Here is a 13,817-nt window from a genome sequence, read left to right as displayed (position 1 = left end):
GGAACTCAGGAGTCCAGTCCCAGTCCTGCCCCTGAACTTTGGGGGGACCCTGGACAAGCTGGGTCGCCTTCCTGAGCCGGGTTTGTGGTCACTAAGGGGGAGAGGCCGTGAGGTGGTGGGTGGGTGCTGTCCTCCTGGGCTGCTCAGTGGGAGGGACCCCAGCTGCTGGTGGCCCTCGGGTGCCGGAAGCCGCTCTCTCTGGAGGAGGCGTCCTGCCGGCTGCGGGTTCTGCCTGGTGCTGGGTGGGCGGGTGGGGTGCACCGTCCAGCTGCCTGTGGAGGTCTGGGCTGGGGGCACTCAGGTCCCCTGGTGCGGGCTGCCCGGATACAGAGTAGCTGGCGGGAGGCAGCGGGCGGCAGAGCTGACCTCAGTGGGTCAGCTGTGCCCTTCCCTCCTCTTCCCTCCTGTGACACATGGCTCTCATGGAGCTCAGGAGAGGTTCTCTCCAGCTTCATGGGCATGGTTTTGCCAGTGAGGCGGGGCGGGGCAGGGCGGGGAGTCGGGGGAATGAACAGAGCAGACGTGACCTGTGGCAAGGCCGGCAGGGCCAGGGGTGGACGTGTTCCATGTGGCCCCTGGTGGCAGAGCAGGGAGGGCCACAGAGGGCCACGGGAGGCAGGCTGTCCGCCCCAGGCAGGAGCCCAGAGGAGAGCTGACAGGGCTTGGATGAGCAACCAGCTGCCCGTCCCCAGGTGTGTAGCAGGGCTGGCTGGAGGTGACCCAGGTCCTCCGGCCGTGGCCCCCTGGGAGGCCACAGTTCCTGGGCTGGGGGCAGGGTCCTTCAGGGCTGGCCTCAGTGTCCAGGACTCCAGAACAAGCCAGGAAGGGCCAACTCACGGTGCAGCGTGGTGGGCGTGGCACCAAGAGCTGGCCTGGCTGACGGCGAGGCCAGCCTGCCGTCCTGCTTCCCCATCAGGCCCGTGCTGGGGCCACGCGGCCCATGTGGCCATGGTGTGCCTGGCCTGTGCAAGGCTTGGAGGCCCCGACCGTGTGTGGTGCAGCCATCCAGGGGCGGGAAGGACCCATGGCCATGAGCCTCAGGCTGGCCAAGCCTCGCACAGCCAGGTCTGGTGCTGACCACGGGTCCTTGCCAGTCCCTGCAGGGGCCCTGGGATGGGTGCTGGTCACCCAGCCCAGGCTGCAGGGACTGCTGGGAGGCGAAGGGACTGCCATTTTCCATGAGTGTCACGTGACATACTCGGGACGAGCTCATACTAAGGAGTGATCTGATCTTTGTTCACGTCCGCTGTGTCTGGCCGCTGTGTCTCCCTGGCCCATCCTGAGCCTGCCGTACTTTGTTTTCTGTTTTCTTTTACAGTTTTTTTAAGAATGAGGTTTGGTGTTTTAGGTCAGTTTTGGTTCACAGCAAAACCCCATCTAGGTACAGAGATTCCCGCCAGCCCTCATCCGCCTGACCTTTGAAGTTTGTCAAACTGAATCCATTCAGTTTGAGATACTTGGTGTCTGTGGGGTTTTTTTTTTGGGGGGGGGGCTTATATTTTTAAGATCCTTCCACATTGTGATGTGCTTTTGTAATTGGTTCTTTTCCTACTGCCATTTAGGTTTCATTAAATGAGTGAATTGCAATTTCTTCCTCCGTCTCAGTCTAACCACCACTGGTTTGGAGCTGTTATAAATCCATTGCCGCGAACATTCTTACACGTCTCTAAGGGCACAGAGGTACATAGTCCTGGATGTCTGTGTGCTGCTCACACACACACACAGGCACACACATGCACACACACACATGCACACACACATGCAAACATGCACACACACGCACACACATGCACACTCATGCACATACATATGCAAACACGCACACACATATAGACATGCACACATGCACACACATGCAAACACACACACACATATGCACACACATGCAAACACATACAGACATGCACACCCACGCACACACACATGCACATACACACAGTTGTGTGCACACCTGCAGACATGCACACACACATGCACACGCACACAGACACATGCACACACACATATGCACACCCACACATGCACACACATGCACACACATGCACACACACAGATGTGTGCACACCTGTCCCTTACATCCTGGCCAACACTCGCTCTGGTGGCTTTAGATGCTCCTTCCCGGGGTGGCCTGTGCTGGTGCCTCCATGTGGCTTTGCTCCTCCTGGTGGCCCGGGAGGTGAAGCTGTCGCGTTTGCTGGCCACCTGGACTTCCTGTCGTGACGCTCGCGAGTCTTTCGTGCATTTCAGGAACGCCGGGGTGTCCGTCCTTGGTGTCCTCTGGCGTGAGCATGGGCCCTTGGTCAGGAGGAATGCTGCAGACGGCTTTCCTCCTCTGCCACCTGCCCCCGCCCAGCGTCAGGTGAACGGACGTCTTGACGGTGGGTCGTGGACGTCTCAGTGTCCCCTCTGGTGGAGGCTCGCTGTGTCCTGTTGAGACCTCCCCCCTGAGCTGGGGACAGGTTTCTAGGTTGTCTCCAGAACCTCGTTGCTTTGCCTGTCACTCTTGGGCGGGGTGACGTTGTCAATAGTGTGAGGTAGGGGTCCCATCCTGGGCTTCTCCATGCGACACCACCCGGACCGTCACCACGCAGAGAAACTGTCCTGGGCTCTTCTCTACGCTCGGGGTCCGCTGTGGACCGCTCTCCCACCCCGCTAGTCCATCTGGCCCAGGACCACATGTCCGGTCACAGGTGATTTCTCTCCATCTCTGTCCCCGGCTAGAACCCCTGAGGTCCCGCCAGGCCACGCACCTGAACCTCGTTTTTCCTTATAGAATCTCCCTGGACCTGACCCGAGTGCCCAGGACAGTCTCTGGCTTGTCACAATGAACATTTGTTGAATGAATAAATGGATGAAAGAACGAACAGGTGGGCGGACGGGGCCCGGCTCTGGGGCCTCTGTTAGGGTCAGTGCCTGGCCTGGCTTTCCTGTGTCCACACCCTTCTGTGGCCTCCTCCCAGGCCCGTCACCAACTCCTTGCCCATTGGGCCCTTCCTCCTCCTGTGCTGGCCTCTCTAAAGCCGGCCTCTGGCTTCCCACGCCCTGTCCTCCCCCACCCCAGCCGAGGTCCGGTCCCTTCCCCTCCCCTTGATCAGACCCTTGCTGCCTGGCTTGGGCTCTGTCTCCACACCTGGTTGGACAACGCGGAACCCTGACTCTGTAGGGCTCAGGAAGTGGTTTTCCTTCTGGTCCCTTGGGCACAGCCTGGGGGCCTTCCCCAGGAGCCGCTCAGGGGAAGGGAGCCGGAACCCACCGCGGGAGGAGAGGAGGAGCTCAGCTGTTACAAAACCCTCAGTGTTAAAAAAATCCGTCTGCACCGTATTCATTTATGGACTTTGGATGCATTTTTGTTCTCATTTAACTGAAAACGGCCTTGATTTTAAAAAAAAGGAGTGCGGGAGGGTGAGGTTGGCAGGCAGCGAGTCCATCTGGTCTAATTACTTCTGGTGTTTTGAAAGGAGGGATCCAAACCTGCTGAGGCATAAACTTTGAGAAGTGGCTGCCGGCTGGACGGAGCTGGTCCGGGCCTCCTTCTCGGCTGGGAGGCCTGGTGCCTCCATGGGGTGGGACCCCAGAGCCAGCAGGTTCCTGCACCTCTCAGGAGCCAGAGCCTTGGGCATCAGTCTCCCCAAACAGCAGGGCCAGACCTGTGTGAGAACACAGCAGAGATGTCCCCTGTCCTTAGGCCTCGAGGAGACTGGCCAGCAGCACATGGGGGCTCCCGTCCTGCTGCCCAGGACCCCCAGAGGTGGCGGGGGCGACGGGGGTGGTTTACAGGTGGCCAAGCTGGTGGCTGGGGAAGGCCGGCCCTGGGGTTGCCCAGTGTGAGGCTCGCTCGTCTCACTTTGTGAGAAGTCCTCTACAGAAAAGGACACGAGACGGGTCACGGCCCAGGCCCTCCTTGCCTCTCACGCCATTAATCAGAATGCAGTTGCTTCCTGGTGCGGACGGCGGGTGACCAGGCTCCAGGCTGGCTAGACCCCACCTGGTCCTGGCAGCCCCTGTTGCCCTGGCTGCCACTGGCCAAGGCCACCTGCTCATAGGAGACCAGAGAGACCGGCTCTGCCCACCTGGCCCTGTCCTGTGGCCATGGTCCACCTGGCTTCAAGGCCTCCAGTGACATCACCTTTTCCCGAAGCCCTGTGCTGTGAGCCGGGTGGAGGGCCCCCTGCCCCTGTGCTTCCGAAGGGGCCACTTCATGTGAATTTCTTGACCTAGGGCTTCCTGGTGCACACAGTCCTGGTGGGGGTCCTGGTGGGGGGTCCATGGTGGGGGGTCCTGGTGGGGGTCCGTAGTGGGGGTCCTGGTGGGGGTCCTGGTGGGGGGTCCCTGATGGGGGGCTCCTGCAGGAATGGGGCCTGGGTCTTGCCCTGTGTGGCAGAGGGTCCTGCCCTGCATGGTCATGGCTCTTTCTGACCCACCCTTGCCTTGAAGCCCTCTCGGGCGCAGCCTGATGGAGGAGGTTGCAGGGCCACTTGCCGTGGACCAGCCTGGCCGCCCCTTCTGTCACGGCATGGCCTTTAGTCCCCTCTCTGGACCCGAGGCTGTGGTCCCCACAGGGATCCATGGTGTGACTCGTGTCCGGGTGGTTTCAGCTGGGCCTGCGCCGTCCACATCACTCAGGAGCTGACCCAGCTGGCCTCCCGGGAGCTGCCCCCCAGCCTGGATCTCCGCCCCGGGGTCTCCACGCAGGAGTGCAGCTGGGTGCAGGTGGACTCGGCAGGCCCACAGCATGGGCTGCCCCGGCTTCCCCTGCCCCGCCAGGCCCACTGCTGGCCCTGGGCTGCAGAGCATAGGAAGGACTGGGCTCGGGCCCCGGGATCCCTGCCCCGGTGTGACGCGTTCCTCCCGGGCCTCTGTCCCTCTTGTGTAAGGGGGTGAGAAGTGCGTCAGGGAGGGACGTGGAGTCATGGGTCTGGGAGTCGCTGTGACTTTAGGGGTGTCCCCCTTCCCTCCCGTCTTGAGTAGCCAGCAGCTGCCTGCCTACGGCCAACCTGCACTGACTGGGAGCCCTGCCTGGGCTCGGTCCTGCCCCTGCACACGCGTGTGTCGCGCACACACACACACACACACACGCACAGAGCTTCTCTTGTGCCCTTCCTTGCACCTGTGGGTGACGCTGACTTGGTGCTGCTGTTCCTCCTCCTTCCCAGACGGCCCCTCTGCCCACAGCATCTCTTCTGCATGTGAGATTAATGTTCGAAACGAATCATCTGCTTCTCCCGGCTGCGGAGTCCAGGAAACAAAAGATGGATGGCTCTGCACATGGGAGGGGGATTAATTAGGAATGACAAAGGACATTCCTGGGTGCCACTCACCTTGCTGCTGTTGCCCACCGTGGGACGTGCCCCAACAAGTGTGTGATTGACAGGCTTCGGGGTCATGAAGCAGCACCACGGAGCCCTGTCCCTTCTTAGCAGCCTGGGGCCACGGGGCAGGAGGAGCTGGAGTCGCTGTCCCCACCTCCTGCAGCCCCTGGCCTCAGCACAGTCCAGGGGTGCAGCAAGAGGAGGTGAAGCCAACTCCTCTCTCTAGAGCTGGGCGGGTGGCAGTGGAGCTGGGACATGAGGGGTCCCCAGGAGGCTGCGAAGTCCTCATGTCCCCACCTTGGTGTAGGCGTGAGTTGCCTGGGGAACTCAGGCATGTCCTGGGCCTTTCTGAGCCTTGGGTCCTCAGCTTCAGAGTGGGGTGGAGCACCCTGGGATGCAGGCGGCTCTGAGGAGGGACTTAGGGCCAGGGCCAGGGTGGTCCTCACCTGAGACGCTAGTAATTGACCGTGGCATGGCCAGCTCCCTGGCAGTGGCCCCGGAAAGCCTGGCTTCTTTGGGGGTGGTGCCAGCTGGGACTGGCAGATGGGTGCAGGACTGGGTTGCAGAGGGCTCTGCCTGGGGAAGGGGCCCGGGCATTTCTGATAGCCCAGGGAGGCTGCACCAGCCCCAGAGCTGGGGCTGCATCACCGTCCCAGCCAGGCGGTGGCCTCCCCTGTAGGAAGGAGACGCCAGAGGGTCAAGAGGAGAAGAAAAGGCCTGGCCTGGCAGTTCCACTCCACCGGGCCTTTGCTCTTCTTCCCTCAGAGGGCTTGCGTGATGGCTGCCCAGGTGGGCAGCAGGGTTCCTGCTTCAGTGTCCCCCAGGCCCCTGTCCTGCAGAATGGGCCGCCTGGGGTCCTTGGAGAGCTGAGTTTCCCAGGGGTCTGGACGCAGCAGAGGGTGTGAGCGTCTTGGTCTAGGTTTGTCTCTGTGGCCTCATCTGTAAAATGGGCCCCCAGCCCACGTGGGCAGGGCCACGGGAGGGCAAGACAGAACAGGTACCCAGGAGTCTGCGTGGTCATTCTTGCTGATGTGGTCTTGGGGCTCGACTGTTGGGGCGCCTGGTGGGGCTCCCACCAGGATGGGGAGGGGCTGATGTGTGTTTCCTCCCACCGGCCCGACCTCTTGTTCACCCCTCTTTCCTTCCTTCCTACATGTGCGCCAGGAGCAAACGCTCCCTGAAACCCACCTGGGCCAGCCCTCTGTTGGGCGTGAGGAATCAAGGGTGCATTTGATCTGGTCCTGCCCAGAAGGAGTGGGCACGCGGGCAGTCAGCATAAAGAGGGGACCCTCCTGGAATAGGGGGCCTCTGAGCTGGGCCTTGGTGAATAATGGCCGGTGGTTGATGGAGAAGGGCTAGGAAGAGCATTTCAGATCCCTGGGGAGCTTGGAGGTGGGACAGGCCAGGCTGCTCAGGAAACAATAAGAAGTGGCTGTGGAGGCCTTGGGTGGTGAACAGGTAGGGAATCTGGGAGGATCGTAGAAGGGGGGCTGGGGCAGCCTTAAGGCCCCTGTGTGCCAGGCTGTGAGGTCTGGGTTTGTCCTGGAAGCAGTGGGGAGCCATGGAGGGCTTTAGAGTGGAGGGAGGTCATGGGAGAGATGCCGGCTGCGTCCTCCTTGTCCAGCTGGGGCCAGAGGGCCCCCTCAGGGGCATTCAGGAGCTGCTCAGCAGAGCAAGTAGGCAGTCACCATTGAAGGGCAGGAGCTGTGCCCTGGTCCTCTATCACCTCAGCCATCCTGGGCACAGGGTGCAGAGCCTGGAACCCTGGTCCAAGCCCCTCTTATTTCCTGTGTGTCCTCAGACACACTGTTTGACTTCTCTGTGCTACGGTTTCCTTCTCTCCCAACAGTTTTGTCCTGAGGGTTAGCTGAGCAGCTACTTGCAGCGGTGGCTGGTGAAGGGGTTTGGGGGAGGAGGGCGAGGTCTGCTTCTGGGCAGCAGCAAAGAGTGTGGAATCACCCGTGTCCCACTTGGAAGCCCCTCCACACCCCGGCTTCTGTGAAGTGGGGGCGGTGATGGCAGCCGCCTCCCTGAGCAGGCTGCGAGAACAGGGCCTGTGTGGGTGGCCCTCGGTGGCTGCCCAGCCTGGCCCCTGCCCTCTCCTCTTAGGCGTTGCATGCTGGCCTGGACGTACCGCTGGGCTTAGCCCCACCTAGGGATACCCCAGGCCTCCCTGGCCTGGACCCTAGTGGCCTAGGCCAGGCTGTGCCCTGCTCACTGCCCCGTGGGCCCACCCCTGCCCTGAGCTGTGCACCCTGCCTGGGAGGCGGGAAACCTGGGCAGGAGCCCTGCTCTGCTCTGTTGCAGCCAAACACTGCCCCCTCCCCTGCATGGGAGCCGGGCTGCGTGCTTGAGGGAGCCTCTAATGGTGGCGCGAGGTCATTTATATTGGCTAAGCGGGCTTAATTAGGCTAGATCCGGGGGTGACCACGGGCGCACAAAGAAGCTGTTAAGGGGTTAACCTCCGGGAGATTACATTGTATTCAGCGCTCTGTTAAAGTTTGAATTAATTTTTCCCATGGGTTTGTTCACATTCTAATTTTCAACTAAATGAGACATCTGTTTCAGAAAAGGAAAATTTGCTCTGGTTGCCATGGCAACTATCATTCTGTAAGAAAATTATTCCAATGGTTACTTTAGAACCGAAAGACAGAAATTCAGGACAGGAAGCCGCCTCCCCTTGCTCAGCCGGAATTCGGATTCACCGTCCTCCTAGGGGCCCGGAGGTGCCCTGGACGGGGCAGATGGGGCAGACCCCTGGCTCCTGGCCCGAGGGCAGTGGGGCGGGGCCCAGGCACCAGGTTGTGGCGTGGCTCCTGGGGACGCTCCAGCTCCACGGCTCTGCGTCCATGGGTCTCAGAGACCGGGAATGTGGGCGGTGAGGGCAGCTGCATCCTGCGGCTCAGGTGACAAGCCCTTCTTGTCCCCTCTGCCCTGTCCTGGTCTGAGACATCAGGCACCCTGCAGGAGGTGAGGCGGCGGGTCCTAGTGCCTCGTTCCAGAGCCAGGCCTCGAGGGCTGAGGAGGGGCCTGCATGGCCGACCGCATGCTGGGCGGGACCTGGCCTGGTGGAGCCCGAGGCCGTGGACATTGGGCAGTTCCTTGTTGTCCAGGCCCGAGGGCTGCCCAGGCCTCAGTGGATAAGGTTGCCCCAGAGAGTTGTTCAGGCCCACTCCTGCCTGCCCTCAAGAAAGGCCCCTGCCTGAGGCCAGCTCAGAAATGTCCTCTGAAATGTCCCCGACAACCTGCCTCTTCTGGTCCCCATATTCTAATGAAAGTTGCAATGTCACCTCTTTGGCGGGCGAGCTCCGGGTGCTCAGGTGTGGGTGTTCACGGGGCCACAGTAAGGCCCTCCCTCCTGTGCCAGGCAGTGGGTCCAGTAGTGAGAAAGGGGGACCTCCTGCCCCTGGGGACAAGGTCTGCAGACCACGCCTCTTTGTCCCGCGACATGGGAGGAAACGGGCTGGGAGGGGTCAGGAGGCCAGCGCTGGGCGGAACCATGGTGTCCGACTCCAGCTTTAGGGTCAGGGGGGCCAAGGACCTAAGCTATGGTGTTAGTGCCCACGGACCCCGGCCAGGTCCTGGGGGACAGTCAGCTTGCCTGTGCGATCGAGAAGTCCTCGTGGCCCCCACACGGGGCTGAGATGGGACAGGAAAGGAGGCGGGGGAAGTGGGAAAGATGAGGACCTCTGGCCCCGTCCAGACCTGGTTCCCGCCCACCTGTCCTGGGCTGCTGTGCCATCTCGGGGCACCCTCGGGGTGAGCGGAGTTCAGCGTCCCGGAATTCCAGGTCAGGTGTTTCCAAGGACCGGGCAGGACCTGCCACCCAGAGGGGGTCCCTTAGTGCTGGGTGAGGGAAAGCTGGACAGGCAGAGGCTCCCCAGGGGCAGCTGTCAGGGTCCATGGGGGTCTCTGATGTGTGTCTGAGTGTCTCTATCAAAAACTCACCCCCTGTGGTGGCTCCGGAGAACTAACAGCTGCTTCTCTCCACACTGAGGAGGCCTCGTCCTGCCGTGTAAATATTTGATTCGATTTTTGAAAAATGGAGCCTGTGTTTGAAACTCAGTGCCAGAAATCCACTGCTCCTTCTCCCGTTGGCTGGCGGGGCTGGGGCTCCCGAGGCCCTGGCATCCGGGCTGCACAGCCTCCCGCAGCAGCACCGTCCGCTGAGGGCCCTCGCTCAGCCTCGTGCTCGGAGCTCGCGGGAGCCTTCGGAAACCCAGCCTGGCGGTCAGAGCCGAAGCCGCCTGGAGCCAGGGACAGGGCTGTGCTGATCAGCACTGCAGACCAGGACCACAGGAGGAAGGGCCACACCGTGACTTGGGCGCGGAAATGCTTCTACTAAGTAGAAATATGTTTAAAATATCCCTTTCCTGCTCTCTCTACTCATTCCTTTGCTTTTCCTGTTTCTTTTTTTTAAAAATGCTGTTGCCACCCATCAAAATGCAGTTTAAAACACATTGCCTAGGCCGGAACTTTGTCATTTATGTTTCATGGGTCTAGGAGGAGTCCATGTCAACAATGGTGATGAATGTGGTCGTGATGGTCGTGGTGGTGACGGTCGTGATGGTCGTGGTGGTGGCGATGGTGATGGTGGTGGCGGTGGTGATGGCAATGATGATGGTGGTGATGGCAAAGATGGAGGGATGGTGGAGGTGATGATGATGTGTGGTGACGGTGCTCATGGTGGTAGTGGTGGTGATGGTCATGATGGTGATGATGGTAATGGTGATAGTGATGGTGGTGGTTATGGCGGTGATGACCTTGGTGATGGTGATGGTCATGATGATGGTGGTGATGATGGTAATGATGATGGTATGGTGGAGGTGATGATGATGGGTGGTGGTGATACTGGTGATGATGGTGATGGTGATGATTGTGGTGTTGATGGTGGTGATGACAATGGGGGTGATGATGATGGTGATGGTTTTGGTGTTGATGGCAATTATGATGGGATGGTAGAGATGATGATGATGGTGGTGATGATGTTGATAGTAATGGCAGTGGTGATGGTGATGATTGTGGTGGTGACGGTGGTCATGGTGGTGATGATGATGGTGGTGATGGTGGTGATGATGATGGTGATGGAGATGGTGGTGATGGTGGTGATGATGATGGTGGTGATGGTGGTGGTGATGGTGGTGATGGTGATGGTGGTGATAATAATGGTGGTGGTGATGGTGATGATGGTGATGGTGATGATTGTGGTGGTAATGGTGGTGATGGGTTTGGTGTTGATGGCAATTATGATGGGATGGTAGAGATGATGAAGATGGTGGTGATGGTGGTGATAGTAATGATGGTGGTGATGGTGATGATGGTGATGGTGATGATTGTGGTGGTGACCGTGGTCATGGTGGTGGTGGTGGTGATGGTGGTGATGATGATGGTGGTGGTGGTGGCGGCAATGATGATGGGATGGTGGGGGGATGAGATGGTGAGGCAGCTGCAGTGTGACGAGTGCTGACTGTGACCCAGACATTATTTTAACATGTTACATGGATTAACTGACTTAATCCTCATTTATAGATGAGGGAATTGAGGTCTAGAGCTCCTGGGTATTCAGACGTGATTGTACAGATGTGGTTCAACCTAACTCTCCTCCCCCTTGCCCCAAATCACACAGTGGGTAAGAGGTGGACCATGGTCACCCAGGCCTCTCTGACTTAAAGTTGTGCATAAAATCATGTGTGTGCGCATGCGTGTGTGCACGTGTGTGTGTGTGTGTGTGTTGTGGTCTTCTCTGGGGAGAGTCTGAGAAGCTGAGGAGCTTCCTGCAGGTGGACAGGGCAGGCCTGGGTGGGCGTGTCTGAGAGGCTCCTCCCCCTGGTGCTGACCCCCAGTGGCCATTCCCCAGCCCCAGCTGCCCCTCCCCTCAGCTGGTGGGCTCTGCCTGTGGATGGGGATCCCAGGGCCGGGGTACAGACAGCCTCGTGGGTCCTGGGCACCATCTTCCCCTCTCACAGGCCTGGAGTGGGACCAGGAGCCAGGATCTTTCTGGCCTCACCTGTGCCCAGGGCTCCCTGCGGCCTGTCATGCCTGGTGGGGGACGAGGCGGGAGTCACAGCTACCTCCCAGAGGCCAAGAGCCTAGGGGGGTAGTGTCTGGAAGGTTGGTGGCCGGTGTGTCCTATCTGTTTTACTGAGTGTCCTCCCTGGAGGGTCCTTGGGGGCTGTGGAAGGTGGGGGCTGGTTTCAGCTCTGAAGAGCTGGTGGCAGTCACGGGCCACGGGGAAGGTCCTACGGCAGCCTGCAACCAGGTGCTGCTTGGTCCAGTCCTCTCCACCCTTTATTCCACATTCCCCGACCTCCCTCCTGGGCCTCTGAGTGACCAACGTGGTCAGCCACCTTCCTCCGGAACCTCGGGCCCAGGAGATGGCACTGCAGGCCCAAATGCTGGGGAAGAGAGCACCAGGCCTGGGTCTGACCCTCTGGGTGCCTCCCCCCCCTCCCCCCCGAACCTGTCCTCCGGCCTGGAGCCTGCTGAGGGAGGACCAAGTTCTCAGTGGTGTTCCACGGAACCCCAGGTTCCCAGCAGTGTACCCAGTGGCCTCCAATAGGATAGAGCTGTTGGCGTAAGAGACTGGGTGTCAGCCACCCCACAGGATGACGCCTGAGCCATGGGAGGGATTTAGGTGGCAGCTCTGGGCACATAAGGGCCTGTGAAGGCAAGGCTGGACCCCCCTGCTGTGACTCTGCACCCCAGGGCCTGACCCCATAGCACGGCACTCCCTGGGCCTCAGGCTCCTCATGGTGACATGGGACTACGTGAACCCTGGATTCATGAGTTCCTGGGACAGGTGACCTCCCTGGCAGAGCTGGTGAGCCGAGCAAGCCTCACTGACCCACCTGGCCCACCTGCTGCCGGCTGGTGGTCCTGGGACCCGGGGGGCAGGGGACTGTGCTGGTGTGCAGGTGGTCACCACCTGTCTGGAGCCAGAGGTCCGAGCGGCACCCGCGGGGGCTGTTCCTCCTGGAGGCTCCGAGGGACAACCTCCCCAGGCCTCCCAGCCTCCTGTGGCCGCGGCCACCTTGGCCTTCCTGGCCCGTGTCCACTACGGTCTCTCTCTCCTCCACTGTCGCTGGCGCTCCTCTGCGTGTCTGTTTCCACATGGCCCTCTTTTCAGGACACCGGTCACTGGATTCAGAGCCCATTCTAGTCCAATAGGGCCTCATTTTAACTGGATTGTATATGCAGACAAATAAGGTCCTGTTCACGGTCCTCGTAGCACCACTGAGGGGACATAAGTTAGCCCACAAAAGGGGTGGCGGTGATGGGGATGGTGGTGATGATGGTGATGGGGATGGTGATGGGGATGGTGGTAATGGTGGTGGTGGTGATAGTGGTGGTGATGGTGGTGATGGTGGTGATGGTTGGTGATGGTGGTGATGGTGGTGGTGGTGATGGTGGTGGTGGTGGTGGTTAGGATGAAATAGTGGCTTGATATCTGCTGACAGTGCCCGAGTCTAGAAGGCCATTGGTTGATACAGAGGGATGTCAGTATCTGCTTTTCTCATCGTTGAAGGAAATGTCTGGGACTCCCTCCAAGAGTCTGAGCCACTGCTCAGCACTGAGCCAACTGAGATGACTTACATTGATGGGTCTAGGTCTGGGCTGGGGGATAGGTCAGGGGGACGTGAACAGCTGGGTCCGTGTGGCCCCACTCTGGAGCTGGGAATGAGCTGCAGCCCCGTGGCTGTGGGCGGGGGGCGCTGAGGAAACAGGGAAGGAGCAGCCCCCGCGTGGCATCACCTCTCTTGCCCGGTGGCCGGCCCCCTTCCCTGTGACCACCCTCTCTGAACTGCCCACTCTTCTCCTCCAGGCAGCCCTGGTTTTACGGCTGGGGCTTTAACCTCCCACGAGGCCAAGCCCTGCTGGAGAAATGGAACCTCATTCCTGAAGGTGTTGACATCCTGATCACGCATGGACCGCCACTGGGTAAGATCTGCAGGCCCCACACTGGCTGGCCAGCTCCAGGTGACCCGCTGGGGCTGGGTGGGGCTTTGGGGCGGGGTCCTGGGGCTGTGAACCGAGTCACCTGGCCTGTCCGGAGAAGTCCTGGATGGGCTCTTCTGAGTCTCATTTGCTGGGGCATAACCCCAGGGTCCCCTCACCTCCTGAGCCTGCCGTGTGCCAAGCCTGGACCTTGCCACCCACGGGAGCCTGAGCCCCCATCTGCCTGATTCATGCTGGACACGTGGGCGCTCAGCCCCTGGCCCTCCAGACCCAAGTCCTCAGAACAGAATTAGCAGGACCTGAGTGGCCCGCCCCATCCAGGCCCCTGCCCCGTAGACATCGGGACGCGGCTGCCTTACTGCCACCATCCCGTGTCCCCAGGGCTGGGGATTCCACCTCCCAATGACTCTCCTCTCCACCCCTGCCACCACCTTGTCCGGGCTGAGGCTGCCTCTCACCTGGTAACCACTTCCTGGGCCCCCGGCTGCCCATTTGGGACCCCACATCCTGTCCATCTGTGTCGCCCCGTCCACTCACCCCCAGCTCCTCCTG

The 13,817-nt window shown here is 60.3% G+C and overlaps 1 protein-coding gene across 4 annotated transcripts in view; it reads left to right on the top strand.

The window, feature by feature from the left end:
• Mpped1 (metallophosphoesterase domain containing 1) overlaps nucleotides 1-13,817 on the top strand; it is a 73,893-nt gene that overhangs the window by 53,338 nt on the left and 6,738 nt on the right. For all 4 annotated transcript variants that reach the window (XM_048803017.1, XM_048803016.1, XM_048803018.1 and 1 more), the window contains one exon: nucleotides 13,132-13,247. In XM_048803017.1, coding sequence (XP_048658974.1) covers nucleotides 13,132-13,247 — 116 coding nt within the window. The remainder of the gene's footprint in view (nucleotides 1-13,131; nucleotides 13,248-13,817) is intronic.

This window comes from Marmota marmota, unplaced genomic scaffold (genome assembly GCF_001458135.2).
Source record: "Marmota marmota marmota unplaced genomic scaffold, marMar, whole genome shotgun sequence".
Taxonomy (NCBI): Eukaryota; Metazoa; Chordata; class Mammalia; order Rodentia; family Sciuridae; genus Marmota; species Marmota marmota.
Note: the sequence above shows the minus strand (reverse complement) of the source record. Positions and strands in the feature narration are given on the sequence as shown.